The sequence below is a fragment of the Rhinichthys klamathensis genome, unplaced genomic scaffold (genome assembly GCF_029890125.1).
Source record: "Rhinichthys klamathensis goyatoka isolate OS25496 unplaced genomic scaffold, OSU_Roscu_1.1 h1tg000852l_1, whole genome shotgun sequence".
Lineage (NCBI taxonomy): Eukaryota > Metazoa > Chordata > Actinopteri > Cypriniformes > Leuciscidae > Rhinichthys > Rhinichthys klamathensis.
The window spans coordinates 13,416-39,960 of NW_026607225.1; the positions used below are offsets into that span (position 1 = coordinate 13,416).

Consider the following 26,545-nt stretch of genomic DNA (forward strand, 5'->3'; position numbering starts at 1 on the left):
AGTATCGGGCTTTGAGATTATGTAGTGGGGCATATAAAACCACTCATGTGGCTGCAATCCAGGTAGAGATGGGAGAGATGCCTCTTAAATTAAGAAGAGAACAATTGGCCCTAGTTTATTGGGCAAATTTGAAGGGTCATAAAGAATACAGGATTGAACAGCACATTAGTTATAACGAGGAAACATGCTGATGGCAACTGTGAGTGTGGTAATCAAGAAACTATAGAACATGTTATAGAACATTGTCCTAAATACAATCAGGAAAAACAAACACTTATAGAACAGTTAGCGGAAATAAAGATAAAACTGAATGTTAATGATATATTGCAAAGAAATTCTAGGAAACACTGTTTTAGATGTATTTTTTATTACTTGAAAACAACAGGATTATTCCAGAGTGTAGCGATGTAGAATTCAGACGCACACTCCTATTCATAAGGTGGCGGTAATGCGCCTAAAAGCTGTTTGCCAACCGCCAAAAAAAAAAAAAAGAAGAAGAAGAAGAAGATCGCGCATGCGCACAAACTATTTCCATTCATTTCTACGGAGTGGAGGAGGATTTGTCCTCATTTTTACGTCTGCACACTTTAATACAGAGCTACAGTAACTTTATCATGGATTTGGAAGGTGGCAATTATGAACCTGGTTTTGTGGGCATCAGGTTCTGTCAGGAGTGGTGAGTTTAGATGAGTTTACGCATGTTGCTGATCTGATGTGCGTGTTTGTTTTGATGGCAATAGCGGCTCTAATATGAATCTCTCTCTTCATAGTAATAACATGTTGTATCCTAAAGAGGATAAAGAAAATCGCATTCTGCTCTATGCGGTAAGTTATTTTTTGTTACATGAATAACGTTAGGCCTTTAATCCAAGGTAGAGTGATGTTTAATAAATTAGTTTTTTTTTACATTTTGATTTAATTAACAAATGTGATGTAACTAACTTTTAATGATTTGTAATGCGATTAAGCTAACTTTTGAGAATACGTGCTAAGAGGCTGATGGTGTTAACAGAAAACTGTATAGGAGGTTTAATGGGGGTAACGTTAGTGTTCAAACAGGTTAATGCTTCGACAGAACAGTCCCTTACTTGTGTGTGTGTTCATGTATGTTTTCAGTGCAGAAACTGTGACTATCAACAGGAAGCCGACAACAGCTGCATCTATGTGAACAAAATCACCCATGAGGTCGAGTGAGTGTCTTGCTATTTTTGTTTTGTTTTTTACAGAGAAGTTGCGAAAGGTATTGACATTAGTATTATTAACAAGTGACATGGCATCTTACGCAAGGAGCCATCGGCAGGTTTAGTGGTTCCTCATATCACTGGTTGGTCAGAGAGAATCGGCACTACCAGCGTCATTGGATTTGGGACATGAGAAACCAAACCCGAACAAACAAACTTCTCCGTCTCGCAGTGAAACACACTATAAATACCGGTAGGTTGGATGCAGTGGAAAAGCGCCTGTAGTGGCAGTATTCATTCAAGTTACCATGAAATCAGAATTGACATTGACATTTTATGGAATATTGCTGTGTTTATTATAAATGATTTATTAGTGCACATAGTTTTTTGTTGTTGTTGTAAATTCATATGCCCTTATCTCCAATGTTTACTGGCGTGAGGGTGGGACAACCTGTCACTCACATGAGATCACAGCAATAGCAAACCACAACCATCCAATCAATATTATTACAATACATAAGCCACGATACGACTTTATTCAGATCATTTTTATTTAATAAGATAAAGTTCTGTCTGTCAATTTGACATCTTCAATATCCATCTTCTTTGGTCCCCTCCCTTCAATATTTTTATTAGAAATGACAGTTTTCAAATAAAAATATTTGCACATTTCAGTGTTTTCACATGCATCTAAATCTATTTGTTTTTACAATAAATGTTATTTTAAGCAGTTTTAGAGAGCGACGACCTTACTAACACCCTAATGAACAAGTCGTAGGTGACCGAATACAGTTATGAAATGTAATTGTGCTAAATCATATTTATATTGTTATGATAATTCATAAATTAGCCATTAATAGCGTATAACTTGGCGCTATGGAGTTGTTTTCGTTGTGAAATAGCCTACACAAAAAAGTAAGACGGTTCGATTTCAGAAGAGCATATAACCAGTATCATGGACTGTGTGTAACAGGTGAACTCCCAGGTAATGATGATTCAGGCTGTTTTAAGTAACCTTCTTCACTCTCTCATAGCACTAGACACATTTGACTGCTCCTGCTGTCTTTATTATCAGTCGTGTTGTATTATGAACGAGTGCGCTGGCAGTGTAGAAATGGCATTATATAGCTTTGATTCTAATTGCGAGTGAAAGTTTAGTTGCATCGCAGCGCAAAGCTGGCCGGCATTTGCCGAGGTGTGTGTTCAGAAATATGCGAGAACATGCTTCCTGTACAGATCACTGCACACCTGAGAGGGCAAGAGAGAGAGATATGCGCTGTTTTTAAAATTACAGCCGGAAAAAAAGATTTTGAATTATCATTATTTCCTGCATTAGAAGCGCAGCTCTTAGGGTAAACCTATGCACAATACTCACAACTCCAAATACACTCCCTGAAAATATCGATACTTGGTGTTGTGTCCATGTATTGATACAATATTTCCACGCAAAATATCGTGATACTGTGCTGTATCAATCCCCCCCACAAACACACCCTGATAATAATTATATAAACATAATACAGTATGCACATATTACAAAGTCAGTCTGTAATAATACTTACAACGGGACACAAGACAGATACAACATTACACTATGGAGAAGCCTGATAGTTCTCGTACAGAAAAATAACATGCTATATAATAAATATTGTTCTGCTTTTGAGTGTGTTTGTTACACTATCTACATGCTTTAACATATGGTGGCATGTGCCAGGCACTAATGAAGGTGCCACCATTTCCTTAATTTTCACTAGCACATGACACTACAACCGGATGTGCCTCTCAACATGGACATGTGCCGATGGCTTCCTTGTGTACTAAGATGCCATGCCACGCCACTTAATGTTAACACCGCCACTGGGGGATGCACAGGTGTCACTTGTATTAAACTAGACTTAATGTGTCTAAATGCATGTGGAAGGACTTTGGCTTTGTGCTGGTGACAGTGTTTTTCTGGTCACACAGGGGCATATTAGTACTGCTTAGGGGGGCACAGAGACTTCAGAGCTAATGTGGATATATTAAGAATAATATATACTTAAATATATTAGCCTATCCAAAGCACAAATGCTCCACCTACCACACTGATTAACTCCGATTCAGTTGTTCCATAACTTTTATCGGCTGAAGATATTTTTCTAGACGCCTCTAACCTTGTCTCGTCCCTCTTTTCTGCAAGTGAACTCACTCAGATTATCGCAGACGTGGCCCAAGATCCAACACTGCCTCGGACGGAGGACCACCCATGCCCAAAGTGAGTGATAAATATGTTTCTTGATGTAGATGTATATTAATAAAATGATATAATGGCCATTTTAAAATTATTCTGTTTTTTTAGGTGTGGCCACAAGGAGGCGGTGTTCTTCCAGTCTCACAGCATGAAGGCTGAGGTAATCTTTCATGCACATTATACATTGAATCCACGTGACAGATTTTGTGACTAAGTTTAAAAATTAATAAAAAAAATCTAATTACAGCAATATCAAATAATACCTACTGAAACCTGAAAGGTGCGTTTTGATTTTCTGAATGCAGGATGCCATGAGGCTTTACTATGTCTGCACCGCCCCACACTGCGGCCACAGATGGACTGAATGAGAAGGATAAAGCCATGAATGTCAAAAGATGAGGATGTGCTCTGCTGTCCCGTCTCACTATTGCTCCATTCCTACACGTTATTTCTCAGGTTAGGGGACATATGATGTGGAGTGGACATATCTGGTCAGTGACCCAACTGTAGGTCACTGATGCATTTGCATTTGTGAATAAACTAGTGTTTAATTTTAAATTTTCCCTCTGAGCGCGAGACTGGTGCACAAACACCAGCATGAAGTCCGAGACTTTTTCTCCCTCAAGGATCTTTATAGTTTCTCATTTTAATATTTCACACTGTATTTTTTGAAGGTTTGTAATAAAAGATTACAAAAACTGTTGAGTTTTTAATTTTTTAAAAAGTACTAGTTTTGTATGGATCCTATTATGCCCTTTTACAAAGTCTTGATTTTGTTTTTGGGGTGTATTAGAAATGTTTTCATGCTTAATTGTTCAAAAAACACATTCCCAGTCTGACTCGAACATGCTGATTTCGATGAACCCCCTCCTTCGAAATCTGAAATGTGCTGTGATTGGTTAGCTGTCCCAGTGTGTTGTGATTGGCACTGGTTGGGAAATGTCCTGCCTCTCCATAACTCCAAGTTCTGCTCTAGATATATTAATGATGGCATCAATTTCAAACCAATTTGAGCCAGATTCAGACCCTGACTATGTTAACGAATGAGATTTCATGCACAGACTTAGCTAGCATTGATTTCACAGGACATTTGAGTGATATGTTTTTTTGTAATTTTCTTATACATTGACACAATATATACATTAAAGATGTTATCCACCATTTAATCATGATATTTGTCAGGAAATTACAAACATTTTCTGACAAATAGATATTACAAACAGTAATCAATCACAAAACCATGGCTAATTTCCCTAAGGAGCGGTGAACCATCTTATAATAGCAACAAAACAAACTGTTCTCCATAAAATGTGCAGCACATAGATAAACGTTGATATTATAATGTTCAGGAACAGTGTTTAAAATAAATTTGAACTCTAATGCAGCTCAACCAGGCCTCGTCCCCTTTTTTGCGTATTCCGTGGGTGGGGATTATTTAAATGAGTAACATTATGACTTTATTTTTTTGACAACAGATACCGTTTATTCCGTGGTGGTTAAGAGTAGAATTAAATCTGAATAAAATCTAAATTGTAATATGGCTCAGTGTGATTATCAAATATTATTTAATTAATATTTGAGCTGTGTTTTTTAGAGTTCTTTTACACACAAGCTGCTGATGATTGGTTTTCTCAGTATTTCAGAGTGGCACGTTTCACCCTCCCTTCCACTGTTGGGGAAGCTACTCTTAAACTAGTTTGACAAGCTACTCATGAGTTAAAGTAGTTAAGATCAAGCTACACCTCTGGAGAAGTAGTTGGCTACACAAATTTTTTTTTTTTTTTTTTTTATAAACAATGGCTCTGTATATTACAAATACCTGAATAATTGTTAATCAAGAATGTTTTAAGTAAAAGATTTGGGGTTTAAAACAACGTAATGCAATGCAATTATGATTTCAAAGAGTATTGTTTTATTTTATAAACTATCCAACATACTCTGAGATGTGAATCATGAGCAGTGTGAACAGTGCGCTTCACTCCACTCCTTTCAGAGCGTCTCCAAAACCACTCCTCCACTACTAGGCAGTGGCTCTGTACTTTCCAGCATGCTGCAAAGGGTATGGGAGAGTAAATTTGGGGATTAAGTGTTATTTTATGTGTTTTTCAGGAATGGTAAAGATGTTGGTTGTTAATGTTTAATGTTCAGTTATGTTGGACATTTAGAGGAGTTTCTGTTAATGAATTTTGTGGCTACCATTGTGCTGTAGAGTAGTACCTGTGGACACTCAAAGTTCTATACCAGAGTATCAGTACTTACATATTTCAATTCTTATCAGTTCATTATATACATAAAGATGAAGGCTTTAAATTAATTCAACCTAACGCAACTAAATTGTGTTGACCAAAGTAAACTGATTTATTTTGAATGAACTAAATTCAGTTGCGGGTAAAAATTCTTAAATTAAATTAAGAAATTTGTTTTTGAGTGTATTTACATCAAGGTGGAAAAGGACTTTCATCATATTAAACAAAAAAAGATTATATCAAAGTTATTAAGTCATTTGCCTTGCTGGAGAAATCAGATTATATCTACTGACAGTTATGCTTCCTGAATAGTTTTTTCAGGTTGGTTGATTAATCAGTAATCTTAAATAATTTATTTCATTTCAACAAAGCCAGTTATTTTAGATGTTACCACATGAAGTACATTTTCTAAGAAGTATATACAAAACATATATTTTTTGCATGAGGGTTAGCAAAATATGACATTTTGGATGAATTATCCCTTTAAATCTAATACAACGGAATTCACAATTTTGGGGTCACAGTAATGAAGTTTTACTTAAAAAGAGAATAATCACAAGGTTTGACTTGTTCTCATGTTCAGAGATTGTGTAATTGTTGTGTATCCTATAAGTGTAACTGCCTCTTTTCATGCCAAGCTGCCATGCACTTCTGTTATTTTTGCAATGGAAAATATCAGCATTCAGATCATAGCGGCATTTCCATTATCTATAAAAAGCTCGTGCAGCATGGGCTAATTTCTTCATCTAATGTTATTGCAGGAATTTTTGCACGAGACAGGAAAGTACGCGGAAGTATCAACAACACGTGTGTGTCCCTCCCTGTCAGTCAAAGGCAAGCTAATAAACTTGTCAGTTTGCAAGTCATGAAGCCTACATTCGCCGGCTCTTGAAAGAAAAGTTTGTCGCTGATATGGACGGACACACACCTGGAGAAACCGTGGACATGAACTCGGGTGAGACGTGAGAGCAATCATCCACAAGCGATCGCGCGCACGGTAATTATAATTATATGTCATTTCTAGCATTTTGATCTGATCACACTGTTGTTTCGCAGCGCATGTAGTGTGTCGTCGTGCTTGGAACGCAGTGGATCCTCGAGACAGGACAGCGACGAAGAGTCCCGCACAGATTGTGATCGTTCACCATACGGCGCTCCTGTACTGCTCGCGTCCGCGCGACAGCGTCTCTCAGCTCGCGCACATCCAGCGCATGCACATGCAGGAGAGGGGCTTCGACGATATCGGTTATAAGTAAGATGTTAGAACACTACATTTAACGTCTGACCACACGTTTATTACGTATCTAATAAATACAAATGTTTGTAATTGTTTTGCTGAACTAGGCTTGTAGCCTATAAACTTTGTTTGGAATTCCATGGATTCATGAATAAATGTAGCAATGACGTGACTCTTTTTTGCCCGGTCAGACAATTGAAATGCGATTTAAACTAAAACAAACAAAAGAAAACTATAGGACGTTTTCTATGATGAACACGTTTAATTTTCTGAATTTTATTTTATTTTCTGAATTAAAATTAGCATCCTACTATGTAGCTACTTAATTGCAATAACTGGGTAATATCAAACCGTGAACCTTTAAACCTATACCCATGTAGTTACATTATATTACCTAGCTTTCTTAGGTAATTACACTGTAGTCCACTTGTAAGTGCACGTATAGCCTACTGTAAAATAAAGTGCAACTAAAAATGTTTTGCAAACATTATGGAACGTTTGAATGTTCTCTGAACATTCTGAAAAAAATAACATTTGAAAAAAAAAAACATTAGATAGCGTCCAACTAAAATGTTTCAGAAAAAAAGTTCCATGAACGATGTGTAAATAATGTTTTTGTGCCAACATTATTAACTTAAAAAGTTCTGAGAATGTTCCCTTTTATTTGGGCAGTGATTGTATTTAACGGGGGAAAAAAATCTCATTAATAGACAGAAATTCTGTATTTATTATTGATTATTATTTTAAAAAAAAGAAAAGAAAAGATTTCACCAAATCTAAGTCAGGGAGGTGTAACCAACATGTAGGAAGCCATTTTTTGTCATGTGACAAAAAAACAAAAGGTGCCCTGTAGACCCTTCTATCTTGTTTTTTTATAAACACATATTTTCATATTTCTATTAAAAGGCATGTTTTGTCCCGTTTAAATTCTGCTGACATAACTGGACTGCATCTAGTCTATAGGCTACATTAATCATCAACTCTGTGTTCCTCCAGCTTTCTGATATCTGGAGATGGGGTGGTGTATGAAGGGCGGGGATGGGGGATTGTAGGGGCCCATGCAAAGGAACACAACTTATATTCTGTTGGCATCGCCTTCATGGGTAACTTCAATGGTGAGCACACGACTACCTCTATTATTACATTAATTTTCATCTTATATTTATTGTCTTTTGTGGTGTTTACACTATTTTTTTGTAAATGGAAAGACGTAATGAAGTACTGAACCAAAGTTCACACATCATAAAGAAGATATGTTGTATTTTCTATTTGTCTGTAGATGAATTGCCCAGTTCTGCATCACTGTCCGCTCTGCTAAGACTGCTGCACTTTGGAGTGCTTCACGGTCATGTGCGCCCCAATTTTGTGCTTGAGGGACATAGAGACGTGGGAAAGACTGAGTGTCCGGGCGAACATTTATACGCTCTGCTACCAAAACTAAGAGACCAATTACGAAACCAATGATGACTGCACAAGTTGCATTAAACCCCTGTAGTGTATGCAGCACTGAATCATCTATTTTTGTGTGTCTTGTGAAAGTCTCTCTGGATAAATATAAATTCTATCACAACCAGTTTTGAACCAGTTCTGAAGGACATAATTAAGAGTCGTCAAACATGATCCAAATAAATTCAGAAAATTGAAAATTCTGTTTATCCAGTAAGATCCATGTTCCAGATCCATAATTATTTTTTTCTTGACTATACTTGAAAACATGATTATGTTATGTTTTCATTTCTCTGCACACACACACACACACACACAAAAACGTAAAATGGACTGTACAGTGACGTGTAATAATTTTGTACTCTGGCTGTAAACAATGTATATGCAAATACATTTGTAGAGGCTAAAAGAGATGTACTTGTGAGCTCATGCATTGATAAGGATTTTTTATTTCTGCCAAAAAGCAAAAGCGAAGTTTTAATGTCAATGTGTTTTTATCACTGAACTTTTATTGATTTTATTACTGTTTGCCCTACTAGTCTTTCTAATTTATATGCACTTCTTATTATGCAATAATTAGACAAATATGTAATTATTTTTACTTTATCTGTTGTTTAGTACTTGTATTATTTACTGTAACTTGGTCCCATTATATAATAATTGTCTTTAACTATCATTTAAATTAATTATTTGATACAATGCACTTATTGTATACATACTGTACTTTACTTATACTTAAAATACCTGCATGTAATTATTATTTGTACAAGTATAGCTAATTAAACTGAAAAATAAATTGTCTGCACAATGCCACTAAACATCTAACAGTTTAACCAATTAGAAATGAGCTACAGGGTGAGGTGACCATCACCCTGCTAAGGTCATAGAAGTTGCAAGCTCTCTATAAAAATGAAGGAATTTGGACAAAAAGTAAATTTGAAGAAATTTCTTTAAATTTAACATTTTGCTTATGATCCTTATTATCATTTAAGTGCCGTAACTACTATGTACTAATATTTAAATTTATCATTTGATGTAACACTTTATTTTATTGTGTCCGTTAAATATGTTACATACTTACTATGGTATGGTAATAACAATAAATGATGCATACATGCAACTAACCCTATACCAAACCATAATCCTATCCTAACCCTGTTATTAATTAATATTACTCAGTATAATGTATAAATTTAATATATGAAATTACACTGTAACAATGACACCTTAAAATAAAGTGTAACCGCAGCGTTTTACACTAACATGAACAAGTACATCAATAATAGGCTATATTTTTATGTAGGCCTAGGCAAGTAGTAAATGACACCTAATATAAAGTTTGACCTAAAATTCCAATGCATGAACTGGTATAGGCAGTTTGTCTTGTTTAATTTGATATATAGCTGCCTTTCATCTAATATGTAGGCCTAGCTAAATTTAGTTTAAATTTGCGCAACATTTAAAACGTCCATGTTTTCAAATGTTGTCCAACTCACTCCGATTATGGGGCAGATTGTAACCACAGTAGGTCTACTCCTTGTACTTGACATTAATTTACATTTTACGAATGGGTATATTTCAAAACAACGTTAATTTGAAGCAGACAAATATGGGAACAGTTTATCAAAGTTTGAAGCACATGGCGAAAAAAAGCACTGAGTTACGTTAAAGTGTTTGTTTTTTTGCACGGTCCGTGAAGGACACGCTCCTCTATTTGTTCATCCTCCAGAGATTAGGTTCATGTCCATCCTAAGCTGTTTGTTTACTCACATCTCCAAGTGTTGTCGTATATCAGAACTCCTTAGCATAACGTCTTTTTGCCTCACTCGCTTCTGACAGGCATTCAATCAGATGAATGTGTAAACAGAAGGGCGGTCTCAGGTGAGAGGCTTGAGTTTCACCGGCTTTCGAAGTGTTATAATTGAGCCTTCGAGTTCATTGATCAGTCAGAGAGATTGGCTGTGCCGGAAACTTATCAGATCTTTTTGTTTTTCCGCAAGCGTTTCCGAAGAATGGACGTGCTATAGGTTTTTTTCGAAACTTTTAAGTCCTGTTGGACACATTTAGGAGCGTGTTTGTATTGTTAAACATGGAGGAACTAAAATCCCCCGTGAGTTTTTTCCACAAGTCGTCTTTCAGCATCAGTAGTTTACTGCTCCGACACGAGCGCGCGAGGAGCGACTCGAGCGCCGCGCCGGAAGCTCCGCGCTCTCGAGCCGCAAAGCCACCCATCGCGCGCTCCCATCACCAGCAGAAAAATGACGGAAAAGACAAGCAGATTCCAAAACGGAACGAAGCGAACAGACCGGATAAAAAAGAGTCTGTGGGAGTTGGAGAGCAAACGTGTGAAGGAACAGATGGACAGTCACCGGAGAAGAAGAGCAAACCCGATAAGCCTCCGTTTAGTTATAACGCGCTTATCATGATGGCCATCCGCCAGAGCCCGGAGCGACGGCTCACCCTCAACGGCATCTATGAGTTCATTATGGGCAACTTTCCGTACTACCGAGAAAACAGGCAGGGTTGGCAGAACTCCATCCGGCACAACCTGAGCCTCAACAAGTGCTTCGTCAAGGTCCCGCGCCACTACGACGACCCGGGAAAAGGCAACTACTGGATGCTGGACCCGTCCAGCGATGACGTATTCATCGGCGGAACCACTGGAAAACTCCGGCGCCGGTCTACAGCCGCGTCTCGAGCCAAGCTGGCCATGAAGAGAGGCGCACGGCTATCCTCCGCCGCCACCGCAGGACTGGCATTCGCAGGCTCGTTTTACTGGCCCGTCCCGCCGTTCGTGACTCTCCAGCATCGTCACCCGAGCTCCGCGGCTCACCACAACAACTACGCCGCGTCGGTTCTGTCCCAGAGCTCGCGCCACTTCAGCTCGGTCGGTCCCGCTGCGGAAAGACTGCTTCTCCCGTCCGCCCAAGAGGCAGCTTATTATGGAATGGGCTGTGAACAGATGTCCTCCACCTCCTCCTTCTCCACATCTGCTTCTGTGCCTCTGCCTCTCTCTGCTCCCCGCTCTTTCAATTTACTTTCCAATCAGTCCAGTTACTTTTACTCTCACCAGGTGCCTCACACAGCGGGACTGTCACCCTGGTCGCAGGAGGAATCGTACCTCTCCAAAACATCTCCTTCTGGACAGTTATTCCCTGGAAAGCCATCTCCTTCTTCTGAATACATTGGAGGACTATGTTCAGACATTCCCAGTTATTTTCCTCATTTTAACACAGCCAACTCCATGCACTGAACATTTCCAGCTTTTTGAAGAGTAGACACGCAATTCATGTGCAATCTTTTTATCCATTATTTAATTTCACGTGAGGCCAAATATTTGTGGCCAAACAAGTTTTATTTCGTAATATCCAGTTGTTTACAGTTTAGTTACCACACAAACGAGTTACGCAAATATTTGTATGGACATGACGGCTGAACTAAACGTGCCGATCTGATAGTCAATGCACTTCTAAAAAAAGGAAATAGCTGAGGGAAACAACCATGTTGTGCTCCACATATGTCTCTTTTTGATGTCTGCTGGTTTTTCTTTAGATGGCAGTTTGTATGTACGATACCAAAAAGAAAAGTTTAACTGCATGATTCTGTCCGGTGCTTTTTCATAAGATGTCTTCGTGTTGTTCAGCATTTACAGTCACTCACATAATCTTAATACTGTAGATATTTGTCTAAGAAGAAGCCTATACAGGTCTTGGCCTGTAGTATTGACCTGGCCCAAACATGTATCCACTCAAAGGAAATAAATGTTTTGGAGGAACAGACCTTTGTTGTTCATGACTCTCTGCGGTCATTAAAAATCCCAGGATGTCCTTCGGAAAAAGACTAGGGGTTTAACCCCGGCATCCTGGCCAAATTTGCCCATTGGCCTCTGTCCATCATGGCCTCCTAATCATCCCCATATACACACTGATTGGCTTCATCACTCTGTCTCCTCTCCACCAGTAAGCTGGTGTGTGTGGTGGACTATCTGGCACAGAATGGCTGCCGTCGCATCATCCAGGTGGATGCTGAACATTGGTGGTGGTTGAGGAGATTCTCCTTTCCATATATGTAAAGCGCATTGAGTACCTAAGAGCGCTATATAAATGTAACAAACTATTATTATTATGACAATTAATTGTTTATTAATTGTTTTGTAAAAGAAATCTCCTACTGCAATTTCAAATTTGCAGACAGCCGATAACATTTTGGTATAATTTACAATAAGGTTTCATATTTTGTTAACATTATCAAATACATCAGTTAACATGAACTAACAAAAAACAATACTTCTACAGCGTTTATTAATCTTAGCTAATGTTAATATCAACATTTTCTAATAATACATTTTTAAGATGCAAAAATTGTATCTGCTAACATGCACTTTGAAGTGGAACTAACATGGACATTTTTATTAACATTAACAAAGGTTAATACATACTGTAAACATGTATTGCTTATTGTTAGTTCATGTTAGTTAATGCATCAACTTGTGTTAACAAAGGAAAGCTTATTGTAAAGTGTTACCAACTTTTCATATATTCAAAATGTGTATGTAAAAATATCCTTTATTTATTATTTTTCAATGTGATTTGAAATTTTACCTATTTTTGCTTTCAATTAACAACAACCTCCCTATAAAAATATGTGAAAATATGTTAATTGAATGTTTTTACTCTTTTATCATTTTTATTTTGTACGGCACTTTGATATTCTTGATTCATAAAGGTTAGAACAAATAAAAACCTATTGTACAAAGCTGGAGTTTGAGAGTTCATATGCTTAAACCTCGTCTCGTGAATTAATAGATTATCCATTTATTCAACAATGCAGGGAATTTAGAGCAGGCCCACGGCCCATGATTTAATACAAATTGTAATGTTTTATGAAATGGTTTATGTGTGTATTCAACGATATGCAGATAAATATCTGATTAGCCGTCCATATAAGAAATGTGAAAATATTGTACAGTGCTTTGTTTTTCCACATCTTTCTCCCCTCTCATTCACACACACACACACACACACACACACACACACACACACACACACACACACACACACACACACACACACACACACACACACACACACACACACACACACACACACACACACACACACACACACACACACACACACACACACACACACACACTGTCTGAGGGTCTCTAGAGTGCGATCACAGCCTCAGCTCAGTAATGAAGTGGGTCTCCTTTTTCAAATGGCTGAGGAGGGGAGAGATAAAAAGAGATGATAGAAGGAAATTCAGAGAGAAAGAGAGAATCCAACCACAGCACGCTAGAAATAAAAATCACGTTCATCAGATTACACCACTTCAAATAGACACAAGTGGTTTTTCACATTTGTACAAGCTGTGGTAATTGAGTGAGTTAGATGAAAAGTGTTGCCCTTGAACTAAGGAAACCAGTTGAGTCCAGATCTCACCGATCTGAGCAGACCTCACGTGCCCTCGTCTGAGCCATCAGTCAGACTTTTCCGTTTAACAAATCTGTTTTAAAATCAGGTTTTTTATTTGTCTTAATATTGAATTGGTATAGTTTTTTTTAAATTAGGTGATTTTAATATTAAACCTATTTTAAATTAATTATTTGACTATTTTTTTCATTTAAATTAATTTAAATTAATTATTTGATACAATGCAAAATGGTGTAATATGTTTTTACATTGTACTTATATATTTTTTAAAATACCTTCATGTTATTACAGCTGTAACTATATATCTATACACTGTTGAGCCTTCAAATGAAAATTCTGTCAATAATTACTCACCCTCATGTCGTTCCAAACTGGTAAGACTTTCTTCAGAACACAAATGAAGATCATTTTAATGAAAGCTGAGAGATTTATGTTCCTCCATTGACAGCTACGCAACTACCACTTTGATGCCTCATAAGTTCATAGTTCATAAAGAGATCGTAAAACTAATCCAAATGAATTGAGCGGTTTAGTCAACATTTTCTGAAGAAACTCAATCGCAATCAACAGATTAAATTTAGGCTTTTACTCACATATAAACATTGATCAGTGAACATAAACAGAAGCTCAACTACACCTGCTTGAAGTGTGAGTACCAACATCACTGGTTCTCACAGAAGCTCAAACGTGCTGCGTAACACACGAGAATGAACCTCATTGGTTCTCGCACTTCAAGCGAACATGCTTGAGCTTCAGTTTAACGTACTCTATATGGCTCTGCACTGAATCCCACAGCAGACACGCCCCTTCAAACAGAGTGTTCAAATCAGAGGCTAAAAGCAGGCTAGGAAAAATGGCATTTATTTCTAAATTATGATTATTTTTTATCTAAAAAACATACTAACATTATGAGGGTAACCCAGGAAACATTGTAAAATAATTTAAAAAAAACATTCTAGGGCACCTTTAATATATGCAGTATTCACAACCTAACCAAGCCCTACTCTTCTGCACAATGGTAATGATCAGAACATCAATATAATATAAACTCTTTCAAATGTTAAACATAACTGAACATTAAACATTAACAGATGTTTCCCTTTACTAAAAAAACACATAAAATAACACTTAATTTCAATATTTACTCTCCATTTCCAGCCATATGCAAAGCATGCTGGGAACTAACTATGGTGTCTCTAAATAAAACCTGCATAATTGAACCAATTCTCTTAAAATAAATAGGTAGCCTTTTCCCCTTAATTTTATCAGCTTAATTGGTTCCTCAATTCAAGCCTCAAAACTGATTCCTTAAATTTTTTTTTGAAAATGTATCTCTTGATTTTATTAGTGAAATGTTCTCAATATTTTCTATTCAACACTGAACCACAATTTTCTTAATAAAATATACACAACATTACAAGACCAATTAATTTTTTTACTGTATAGCAGCACGGTTATAGTTTCACATTATATCTCATTATATACAATGGTGAACTTCACCTCACCTCTCAAATATCACCTGATATAAAGAGAGGAACACACAGATGTGTGAAGACGCCTCTCAAGACAGGTTTCTGGAGCCTCTTCTTCATCAAACAAAGAGAGCTTTATGAGGACACAATGCTATCTCTCACAAACATACAGGCGACTTCAGGCGCGCTTAACTGTAACCTTACTGGAAAACTGTTGGCTACAATCTCTGATGCAAAAGATAACCATAATATTGATATGACTGCTGAGTAATCGTGTTATTAGTCTGCAGGGGAACGAGAGCCGGATGTGAGAGGAGAAAGAGTGAAAGGAAAACAAATAGACAGGTGAAGAGATGCCCAAAGGCTGCTGTAAGTTGATACTATTTTCCTTTAATTTGTGTAATAAATAACATCCTCCCTTTGACAGGCTTGACTAACGATTTCTACACCCCTCGATCACACTATACAGCCTACAAAACAAACAGCTGAGATATAAATCAGAAACTTTTGAGCATGTGCTTCTCCACGTGATTCCCTGAGGCTGGAATATAAGGTGTCCACTGAAACCTGCTGGTGAGACCTCACACACACACACACACACACACACACACACACACACACACACACACACACACACACACACACACACACACACACACACACACACACACACACACACACACACACACACACACACACACACACACACACACACACACGTCTGGTTTGTTATCTTTGTGGGGCTTCTCCATAGATGTAATGGTTTTTGTACTGTACAAACTGTATATTCTATCCCCTTAACCCAACCCCTAAACCTACCCAACACAGAAAACTAAACCTACCCATCATAGAAACACTTTTTTTTCTATATTTCTACATCAGAGGGAGACATTTTTCAATTTAATTCAATTTCTGTATCACTTTTTACACTAAATATCATTCTAAAGCAGTTTTACAGTTAACTTTGTGTATATATACTGGATATGGTATATGGATAAATTCTTTAATGGCTAAGATTTGGGTGAGTCTGCAGTATAATATAATATATAATATATTCTAATCTGCAATAGTGATCTAATGTGATGTTTCATGGAATTTTATATTTTTTTACTGTTAAATATAACCCTAACCCTAACCGATGCTGTTTCATTGATATAACGGTTAATTTTTCTTATCAGTTATACATTCGGGTATTATGTTACATCTTATGTTGTTTAATTAATGTTTATTGAATTATTTTTGTGCCGTATGTTTCCATGATGCGTTTAGTATTTGTGTATGACACCGTGCACCTTCTATAGTTGTGATGAACTTTGATTCATCATGTCGGTTTCTCTTTATCACTTGTGTTTTCAAGGTGGTTTTCAAATTTAAGTTCAATTTGTATTTACTACCATATTTTTTACGGTACATTTCTGGCAACCACAGCTGCTTTTTTTTACTGTAAAGTTAACAGAATTGACTAATACCAAGCTCAAACATTTACATTGTTTGTAAAACAACAACAACAACAAAAGAAATTTTTTTTATGTATTATTTCCTCATTTAAGGATGCCCATAGATTTCTTAGAGGTCTTGTCAAAAGAGGTCTAAAGCACAACTTAACGAGGTTTTAAGCACAACTGCACTCTGTTTTCTGTTTATAAGGAACACTTGTAAGACGCCAAAGATGCATGGTGGAAGTCGAGAGAAAACCCAGTCTGGAAGGAAGGAAGGAAGTGATCTGGAGAGGTAAAAACATAAGCCGATGTACTTGAATAACTCTGGGCTCGGTGTGTATTTCCTAACCATAGTTAAGCTTTGTAAACCAATTCCACAGACATGATCTTCAAATCTCCACACTATAGGGTGCGATTATCCCGAGCAAACTCACCAACCTGTGAAATCACATGGGTGGGATTGTGCTCCGCGGGCGCCCGCCTGTCTCTAAGCAGTAAGCCAATCCCCTGGAGTCTGAGCACCATACAGACACACATCTTTGTCTGTCTTACAAACTCTCCCCATCATACAGCCGTCTTCCCTGTCAGTCATGACACATAACAAAGAGATGTCTGTTTGGTCTACAGACCTGACCCCTGCCCCGTGAATATTACCCCACACCACGGCTAAGAGGCCAGACACATTCTTCTGTTATCTAGACATGAATACTTCAATGAGGCAGATCACTAGATCAGACTGCTCTATTTCATGACAGCAAAATATTTTAAAAAGTAAAATATGTAGGCATATGTAGCATATCTAGGCTATATCTATAATATATATATATATAATGATTTCTGTAGGATCATGTGACAGTGAAGACTGGAGTAATGGCTGATGAAAATTCAGCTTTGCATTGCAAAAATAAATAATATTTTAAAGTATATTAAAATAGAGAATGTACTCAGATACTAACGAAACCTCGGTTCCTTGAGATAACGGGGAATGGGAAAAACTGAAATACTGAAGCCAGATTGAATCATGCAGTGAAACTATGGCGCTGCAGACTGCCGAAATGGCCGGGGCTACCTGTCTATATATAACGGGCAAAAGTTGCCATGATGTTCAGAATCTTTCGAATGAAAAGCGGCGAGCACCGAGTTGTGCAGCGTGGTAGCACGGCCAGCTACACAATGCTCATTCCCGTTATCTCAGGGAACCGAGGTTACATTAGTAACCGAGTACGTTCCCTATTGATACGGTTCACTTGTATTGGATCCTAAGACACTATGGGAACGCAATTCAATAGCGGACCAGACATGTAGGGGCCCATAACTCGGGTTGGGGGTGCCAAATCGTCCCTATTGCCTGGGAGAGGAGGTCCTTTCTCAGGGGAATTGGCTAGGAAGCTGCTTTGAGCAGATGCATCAACTCGGGGAGTCATGACTGGTTCCGCAAAAGAGGGGCCACCAGAAGGACTGCGCATCTGTCCTCCCTGATTCATCTGATGACCTGAGGGAGCAGCGTAACTGGAGGAAAGCCATACAGGGCAAGGCTAAGCCACTCGTGGGCCAGTGAGTCCCTGTCCTTTGAGAAGAATATTGGGCAGAGTGAGGTCGACCTTTGCCCTCCCTAAAACACTCCAGATCATGCGAACCGTCTGGGGATGAAGCATACAACCCCCTGAGGACACATTGCCCCAGGACAGCATGTCTGCCCCTTGGTTATTAAGAGATATTAAGATGGCGCTGAGTATAGAAGCCTCGGTGTTAGGTGCGCTTTGTTTTGTTTTCGTGTGTTAACTTGGCTGTGATTCTCGGTGGTCTTTTGCCAGAGAAGAGCTCATGAACATCAGGGCAGCAATTCCAGTGGATTTAGTTCCCACTTTCCTTGTGTCATCAGTGGAATTATTGGACTTTTTGGTGAAGGGCTCTCTCGCTGTCGTTCACGCTGTAAAGCGCCGCAGGAGAGGAAAAAGAGCCGGGCCGCTTGTGCGTCTTCTCCGGCGGGGACTTCGCACATCGCTACCGGCAATATTTCTCTCCAACGTGCGCTCATTGTGCAACAAACTGGATGAACTTCGGCTTCTGGTGGGGAAAAACAGAGACTTTTATTCATCTTCTGTTCTGTGCTTCACGGAAACGTGGCTGTGTGAACTGATACCGGACAACGCGCTGCAGCTGGCTGGTTTCCAACTATACGGAGCGGACTGTGATAAAGAACTCTCCGGCAAAACAAAGGGTGGTGGTGTCTGTTTTTAAGTCAAGTCAAGTCATCTTCATTTATATAGCGCTTTTAACATAATTTAGATATGTTTTATATAATTTAGATACATAATTTAGATATGTTTTTAAGATGGAAAAATGCAGTTTTACAGATACTAGACACGTGACTTTCAAATGAAAGATTGGTATCAAAGATAATATATTTTTATATTAACAATGGTTGGTGTACAGACGTGACAGTGATTCACCAGCACTGTTCTCCTGATCTGGAATATTTTATCATAAACTGCAAACCGTTTTACTCCCCCCGTGAGTTTACTTCATTCATTCTGGTCGGTGTTTACATTTCGCCCCAGGCCAACGTGCAGGACGCACAGCGCATGCTGGCCGACCAGATACTCCGTGTGGAGCAGACAAATCCGAACTCCCTTGTTATTATTCTTGGTGATTTTAACAAGGGATATCTCAGCCAAGAACTCCCCAAGTACAGACAGTTCATAAAGTGTCCAACCAGGGAGGGGAACACTCTGGACCACTGCTATACCACAGTTAGCTGTGCCTACCACGCTGTCACACGCGCTCCACTGGGACACTCTGATCACGTAATGGTTCATCTGATTCCTGCTTACGGACAAAAATTAAAACTCTGCAAACCTGTAGTGAGGACATCAAATAAATGGACCAGTGAAGCTGTTGAGGATCTTCAGGCGTGTTTCGACTGCACTGACTGGGATGTTTTCAGGACTGCTACAAACAATCTAGATGAGTTCACAGAGGCTGTGACGTCCTACATCAGCTTCTGTGAAGACAGCTGTATACCAACACGTACCAGGGTGAGTTATAACAACGACAAACCCTGGTTTATAGCTAAACTCAGACAGCTAAGGTTGGAAAAGGAGGATGCTTTTAGAAGTGGTGACAGGGCCGAGTGCAGGGCGTTAAAATACAGGTTTAGCAAAGAGGTGCGAGAGGCTAAACAGCTGTATGCAGAGAGACTAAAGAACCAGTTCTCAGCAAACGACGCCACTTCGGCCTGGAGGGGGTTCAGACAGATTACAAACTATAAACCGAAAGTCCCCCACTCCATAAACGACTCTCGCCTGGCAAATGAACTAAATCAGTTATACTGCCGCTTTGAGAGTCAACCGGACATCATCCTCCGTGACCCCTCCGCTCAGCTTCTGCCCCAGTCCACCATTTCCTCCAACCCCTCCTCAGAGCTGGCCAGCTCCACCCCCTCCCCTCCTCTTTCCATCTCAGAGGGGGAAGTCAACAGGCTATTCAGGAGGCAAAAAATCCCGCAAAGCAGCTGGGCCAGATTGTGTGTCTCCTTCCACCCTGAAGCACTGTGCTGATCAGCTGTCTCCGGTGTTCACAGACATTTTTAATACCTCACTGGAGACATGCCATGTGCCAGCCTGCCTCAAAGCCTCCTCCATTATTCCTGTCCCCAAAAAACCTAGGCCTGTGGGACTAAATGACTACAGACCCATTGCCCTGACCTCTGTAGTTATGAAGTCTTTTGAACGTCTTGTGTTGTCCCATCTAAATCCATCACAGATCCACTCATGGACCCCCTGCAGTTTGCCTACAGAGCAAACAGGTCTGTAGACGATGCAGTAAACATGGCCCTTCATTATATCCTCCAGCATCTGGACTCCCCAGGAACCTACGCCAGGATCCTGTTTGTGGATTTTAGTTCCGCTTTTAACACCATTGTCCCGGCACTGCTGCAGGACAGGCTCTTACAGCTGAACGTGCCTGACTCTACCTGCAGGTGGATCACTGACTTCCTGACGGACAGGAAGCAGCACGTGAAGCTGGGAAAACAGATTCCAGATTCCAGGACCATCAGCACCGGATCCCCTCAAGGCTGCGTTCTTTCCCCCCTTCTTTTCTCCCTGTACACCAACAGTTGCACCTCCAGTCACCAGTCCGTCAAGCTCCTGAAGTTTGCGGACGACACCACTCTCATTGGGCTCATCTCTGGTGGGGATGAATCCGCCTACAGATGGGAGATCGACCATCTGGTGACTTGGTGCAGCCAGAACAGTCTGGAGCTCAACACTCTGAAGACTGTGGAGATGGTTGTGGATTTTAGAAAGACCACAGCCCCACCCTCCCCCATCATCCTGTGTGACTCTCAAGTCAACGCTGTGGACTCCTTCCGGTTCCTGGGCACCATCATTTCCCAGGACCTCCATCACCAAAAAGGCCCAGCAGAGGATGTACTTCTTGCGGCAGCTTAAGAAGTTCAGTCTGCCAAAGACAATGATGATGCACTTCTACACTGACATCATTGAGTCCATCATCACCACCTTCATCACCATCTGGTACAATGCCGCCACCGCCAGGGACAAGAGCAGGCTGCAGCGTATCATTCGCTCTGCAGAGAAGGTGATTGGCTCCAATCTTCCATCACTTCAGGACCTGTATGCCTCCAGGATTACGAGGCGAGCAGGAAAGATTGCAGCTGACCCCTCCCACCCCGGACATAAACTGTTTCAGACTCTCCCCTCTGGCAGGAGGCTGCGGTCCATCAGAACTAAAACTTCTCGCCACAAAAACAGTTTCTTTACGTCTGCAGTTAGCCTCATTAACAAGGCCCGACCCCCCCCCCACTGACACTCCCCTCTTGCAAAGTATTTAAAATTATACAAATGTCTATGCCCATGAAAATATTTAGTGCTGGCTATTTTAATCTGGCTGTCGTGTATTTTTTATATTGTCCATTACATATTTTTTTTAATCTACATTTATTTATGTCAACTGTATGTCTGTTTATGTTTGTATGTTTGTCTAGCACTTTATTATGACCAAAGCAAATTCCTCGTGTGTGTAAAACACTACTTGGCAATAAAGTTCCTTCCTCTTCTTCTTCTTCTTCTTCTTCTTCTTCTTCTTCTTGGTTCAACATGGTGCCCTTTCAGGTCTGGTAGGAAGGTTTTGAGGGCCAGAAAAACCACCAGCATTTCTAGGCAGTTGATATACCACTGTTTCTCTAAGCTCAACCAAGAGCCGGATGTCGGCCCACCCTCGAACAGAGCTCTCCAACCTGTGTTAGAGGCATCTGTTGAGACCACCTTCCCTCTGGAGACCAACCCCAAGTCTGCGCCAGCCTGGTACAGATGATGGTCCTTCCAAGGGGCCAGGGCCATGATACAGCCTTGGTCCACCTTGATACAGCGTGGGCTGGAACCTGGGGTTTCAGCCAATACTGCAGGGGCCGCATGTGTAGCAGGCCCAGCGGAATTACCAATGATGTGGCCGCCTTTAGGCCTAGTATTCTCTGAAAGGCTCTGAGGGGGAGTGAAACCCAGACTCTGAAAGATGCCGTGACCTGCTGAATAGCCAGAGCACGCTCCGGCGTGAGCCAGGCCCGCCTTTGGGGCGAATCGAGAACTGCTCCTGGGAAGGAGATTTGCTGGCTGAAAGACAGTGAGCTCTTGGCTAGGTTGATTTTGGAACTTTGGAACGGAGGACGTGCGCCAAGTTGCTCCATACGGGCAGATGTGCACGGCCACGGCTTCTTCGAGATGAGGCAGCTTCTCATACCCCTCCTAGTTATGTTTTGGAGGTCTCCTACAACAGGATTACAAGCATCAAAAGTTTCATTTTCGCATAATAAACATTGCACATCACCACATATTTAAATGATTCTCAAACGACTTCATGGATGAATCAATCTCTCTAAATCTCTCCTTTCTGCGAGCTACTCTGCTCTGATTGGCCAGACAGCTCAGTCTGTTGTGATTGGTCTACCGCTTACAATGAGTGTCGAAAAAACGCCTATTGCCATAACTGAACTTCAGCTCCATCCGGAGGCATCCTACAGCTCTGCGATTGTACACTGTACTAAAGACAGTAACGAATGATGACATCAATTTTACCATATCAATCTGAGCGCAAAGATGAAACATTGGAAGAACTAGTTATTCAACCCGAATTTCCATTGCAAGGACGACTTGAGCAGGATGTTTCTCAGTGATACACAACTCAGTTTGAGGTACATTGAGATGTTGCAACTGTAATTCCTCACCATCAGCATTAACAAGTGTATGTCCATCGACAAACCGGTGTGTCTTTTAATTTGTTTTTGCGGTGAACATTTGGGAACTGTATCAATAACGGTGCATACATTAGCTGAGCTCTAGCATGAATGCCTGATGTAACATAAACGTTGGTAAAATAAATCTTGCTCCATCCTTTATCTTTACTCAAAGTAAGAACAACATACAATCTGCATTAATAGACATAGTTTTAGGTAATAGTGGCCCACAGCTGATTAGCAGAAGAATTTCAGTAATAACGTGATTTAGCATTTAGCAGGAGACAACCTACACAATATAAAATACAAAACTAAGTATTTTGAACACCAGTAGAAAATATATACATCAATAATTAGTCATATTTACAGGTTGTGATTCTAAGGAGCAAGTTGGTCCAAATAAGCTGGGTACTACTGACCCATCTTTCTAATCTAGAGCAAGCGTTTTGCGAATCCCGCATTGAACTTCGAGATTTGACATGGCAGTTGCTTCAATGCTTCATGGCAGATACCAGCAAGATGGCGGCTGCCGCAGCGAGCTGTGAAACACCAAATATCTGGTATTTCAGATGTCGGCAGGTCTGTTCTTTACCAGATTTATTGCAGTTATAGTATTACTGTTGTTTCACATGCTCCAGCGCTGTAAAATATGGGTCAACTACTTTGTTTGGACAACTCACAAACGCCAACACTGGCACTCTTTAACAACTAAAGCTCAACTTAAATCCGGCGAGGAGCCTTTACTACACCAGCTAAACTGGGTCCTTCGCTGTGTTGTTGCTGTGGCGTGTCTGTGTGGCATAACAACCGCTCTTGATGCTGTTCAAGTCCCTAGCCATCTTACTTGCCTCGAGAGAGAGTAGTTGAGCCCAAGCGGGGGTACCTGGCCTGGAGATGTGGCCGCGGCAGAGAGGCGGACGCGGCCTGGGAGGCTGAAAGCCCGGTGCGCATGACATGGCGGCCATGTTATTACCTGTCCAGGGCCGTGTCAGGTGCGCTCCGTCCTGTTACTTCTGTGGATTGCGGAGGGTCTGCGACCGGTCCAGGCGGGTTGTGGTATGCGCCCAATGATCAGCACGGATGAGCCGTATCTGGAGAGCAAGCCTGGCTTTCGTTTGACCGGCCTTGCATTGCTCCAGCTCTGCAGTACTCTTCCCTGTATATGCGACCGGAGGATCATACAAGTTTTGCTTCTCGTTTCAACATCATTCCCCAGTTTGAACGGACAATCATTTCGACCCGCCATCATCTTCCACCGGTGGGTAAATGACTTTAAGTTTAAACCTATGGGCACAAGAGACACTACTGTAAATAAGCGCCGACAGTCCTCATCAAGACTCTTACTCTCTGTTCTTTTATTCATTGGAAATATTGAACTTAACCCTGGTCCTGGCCAAAATCCCTTTATGTCCACTTTTCTATATTTCCTGGGATTTTATACTTATGTTTTAAATAACACTCTGGGCCTGAGTTTACATGCAGGTTTCCCACATATGGACCTATCTCAACTGTAGTGCATTCAACAACCGGTAGGCACAACGACTATACCTCAGTTGCTAATTAAATCACCTCCTGTTATTCCAGCCTTTAATTCTAAACCTGTTAAAGCACAAAAAGTGTCTAAGGAAAAATCCAGATATTTTATGCCAGCTTGGTAGAATTAGAGGTTTCAAAATCTGTCATTTAAACATGAGAAGCCTTGTTCCCAAACTGGATGAATTTAAAATCCTGCTTGCTCAAACTAAGGCTCATGTCATGGCAATATCTGAATCATGACTGACCCCTGTTATATCAGATTCCTTTCTTGCGATTGAAGATTATTCATTATATCGCAGAGACAGGACTGATACAATTGGTGGTGGTGTTGCTCTTTATGTAAATAAAAAATATGCACATTCTATAGTAAAACTTTCAACAATTTCAGAGTCACTTCAATTAGTTTTTCACTTTACAAATCAATTCTCAGTTACTATTATTGTCACATACAAGCCCCCAAATGTCAGTCCAACTGCATATTTATTGCAGATTTCTGACTTAATAAAAACTGTTAAAACTAAGGAGCTTGTTATTCTAGGTGACATTGATTCTAATTCGATTGATAATTCATCTAAACTTCTGAAAACAACTGCCAAAAAATATGGTCTTCATCAATTAATCAAAGATCCCACCAGATTTGGTAAAACACGAAATTCTATTGTGAATTCTAAATTCTATTATTCTACGAAATTCCATGTGGAAAACGGCCCAGATCACCCCGATTTTTAAGTCTGATGATCCAACCAATGTCTCCAACTACCGCCCAATTGTAATTCTTCCAACTGTTTCCAAGTTACTTGAAAAAACATAATATAATCAACTAATTAATCACCTTGAATACAATAACCTGCTCAGTGACTGTCAGCATGGCTTTCGACCCTTGCGGTCAACCATGTCGGCTTTGCTGCTTTTTACAGAGCAGATACAGGCGTCTTTAAATAAGGGTCAGGTTACTGGAGTTATATACATAGATTTCCGAAAAGCCTTCGATACAGTTAATCATCAAATTTTGATAAATAAACTTCTTTCTTTTCATTTGTCCTCCTCTGTAATAGATATGTTTATATCATATTTAAGTGACAGATCTCAGACTGTAAAAATCGGCTCAGTAACATCTCAGTCACGAGTGTGTTCTATGGGAGTTCCACAGGGCAGCATTTTAGGTCCTTTACTTTTCCTTATGTACATTAATGATCTTCCTTATGTGTTTAATTTTTCTAGTTCTTTGTTATATGCTGATGACACTGTTATTTTTTTTGTCTGGCCCAAACACTGACGCAATTAATTACAAACATAACACAGATCTGCAACATTTACATTATTGGCTGCAAGATAATCATTTAACACTCAATATTAAGAAAACAGAATGTATGTATTTTTATTCATCTAGGAGACATCTATCTATATCCAATCCCATCATCTTTTCTAATCAAAAGCTTACAATTGTATCCACGTATCCATGTTCAAACCTTAACCAGAAACTTAAACCAAAAGTTATTTGTTTATAGTAAAATTAGACCATATTTGTTGCTTTCTGTTTCTAAAACATATCTTCATGCCATCATTATGTCCACTCTGTCGTATTGTCTACCTGTTTGGTCACTCACAACAAATGAGATCCTTGAACCTGTAACAAGACTCTATAATAGAGCCTATAAGATCCACCACAGGCTTCCAGGCTGGACTCACCACTGTTTGCACTATCTTTGAGTAATGCCTTGACATTTCAGAACTATAAAATAAGCCATGGGATAAACTTGTATTATCAAATTTTAAATGGACGTACTTCAGCAGCATTGACTGCGTTGGTTCCAAAACTCAGCTCAAGGCTCGAGCGAACTACGAGATCTGCTACAAATGGACTTCTGCCTACCGGCTTTTAGGAACTGCTATGGTCAGAGATCTTTTTTTCCATGTGCTCACTAAAGCCTGGAATGAGACTCCACAGCACATCAGAACTATAACATCAATAAGACTATTTAAAATAACATTTGCTCGCCATCTAATGGATAGGTATGTCTGTGACCACTGAGATGGCTTCATGGCCTCCCTCTGATGCTTATTCTCTTG

The 26,545-nt window shown here is 39.8% G+C and overlaps 3 protein-coding genes across 3 annotated transcripts; all 3 read left to right on the forward strand.

The window, feature by feature from the left end:
* The first annotated feature begins 514 nt into the window (after window positions 1-514).
* On the forward strand, window positions 515-4,112 carry polr2i (RNA polymerase II subunit I). Its single transcript, XM_056243856.1, has 6 exons — window positions 515-676; window positions 771-825; window positions 1,117-1,190; window positions 3,361-3,435; window positions 3,520-3,571; window positions 3,717-4,112. Exons 1-6 carry the CDS (start codon window positions 615-617, stop codon window positions 3,777-3,779), a joined length of 381 nt encoding a protein of 126 aa, XP_056099831.1. The 5' UTR covers window positions 515-614; the 3' UTR covers window positions 3,780-4,112.
* Window positions 4,113-6,300: 2,188 nt separating this feature from the next.
* pglyrp5 (peptidoglycan recognition protein 5) lies at window positions 6,301-8,399 on the forward strand. The gene is made up of 4 exons (XM_056243857.1): window positions 6,301-6,612; window positions 6,714-6,909; window positions 7,891-8,009; window positions 8,174-8,399. The coding sequence occupies exons 1-4, from the start codon at window positions 6,570-6,572 to the stop codon at window positions 8,356-8,358; spliced, it is 543 nt and encodes a 180-aa protein (XP_056099832.1). The 5' UTR covers window positions 6,301-6,569; the 3' UTR covers window positions 8,359-8,399.
* Window positions 8,400-9,995: 1,596 nt separating this feature from the next.
* foxg1c (forkhead box G1c) lies at window positions 9,996-12,035 on the forward strand. Its single transcript, XM_056243860.1, has one exon. The coding sequence runs from the start codon at window positions 10,430-10,432 to the stop codon at window positions 11,591-11,593; it is 1,164 nt and encodes a 387-aa protein (XP_056099835.1). The 5' UTR covers window positions 9,996-10,429; the 3' UTR covers window positions 11,594-12,035.
* Window positions 12,036-26,545: the final 14,510 nt, after the last annotated feature.

Coding starts and splice junctions, on each gene's coding strand:
- pglyrp5 (XM_056243857.1), top strand. CDS start 6,570: ATGGACGGACACACACCTGGAGAAACCGTGGACATGAACTCGG. Junction 6,613..6,713: donor AACCGTGGACATGAACTCGG/GTGAGACGTGAG, acceptor GTTGTTTCGCAG/CGCATGTAGTGTGTCGTCGT. Junction 6,910..7,890: donor TTCGACGATATCGGTTATAA/GTAAGATGTTAG, acceptor GTGTTCCTCCAG/CTTTCTGATATCTGGAGATG.
- foxg1c (XM_056243860.1), top strand. CDS start 10,430: ATGGAGGAACTAAAATCCCCCGTGAGTTTTTTCCACAAGTCGTCTTTC.
- polr2i (XM_056243856.1), top strand. CDS start 615: ATGGATTTGGAAGGTGGCAATTATGAACCTGGTTTTGTGGGCATCAGG. Junction 1,191..3,360: donor AAAATCACCCATGAGGTCGA/GTGAGTGTCTTG, acceptor CTTTTCTGCAAG/TGAACTCACTCAGATTATCG. Junction 3,572..3,716: donor CTCACAGCATGAAGGCTGAG/GTAATCTTTCAT, acceptor TTCTGAATGCAG/GATGCCATGAGGCTTTACTA.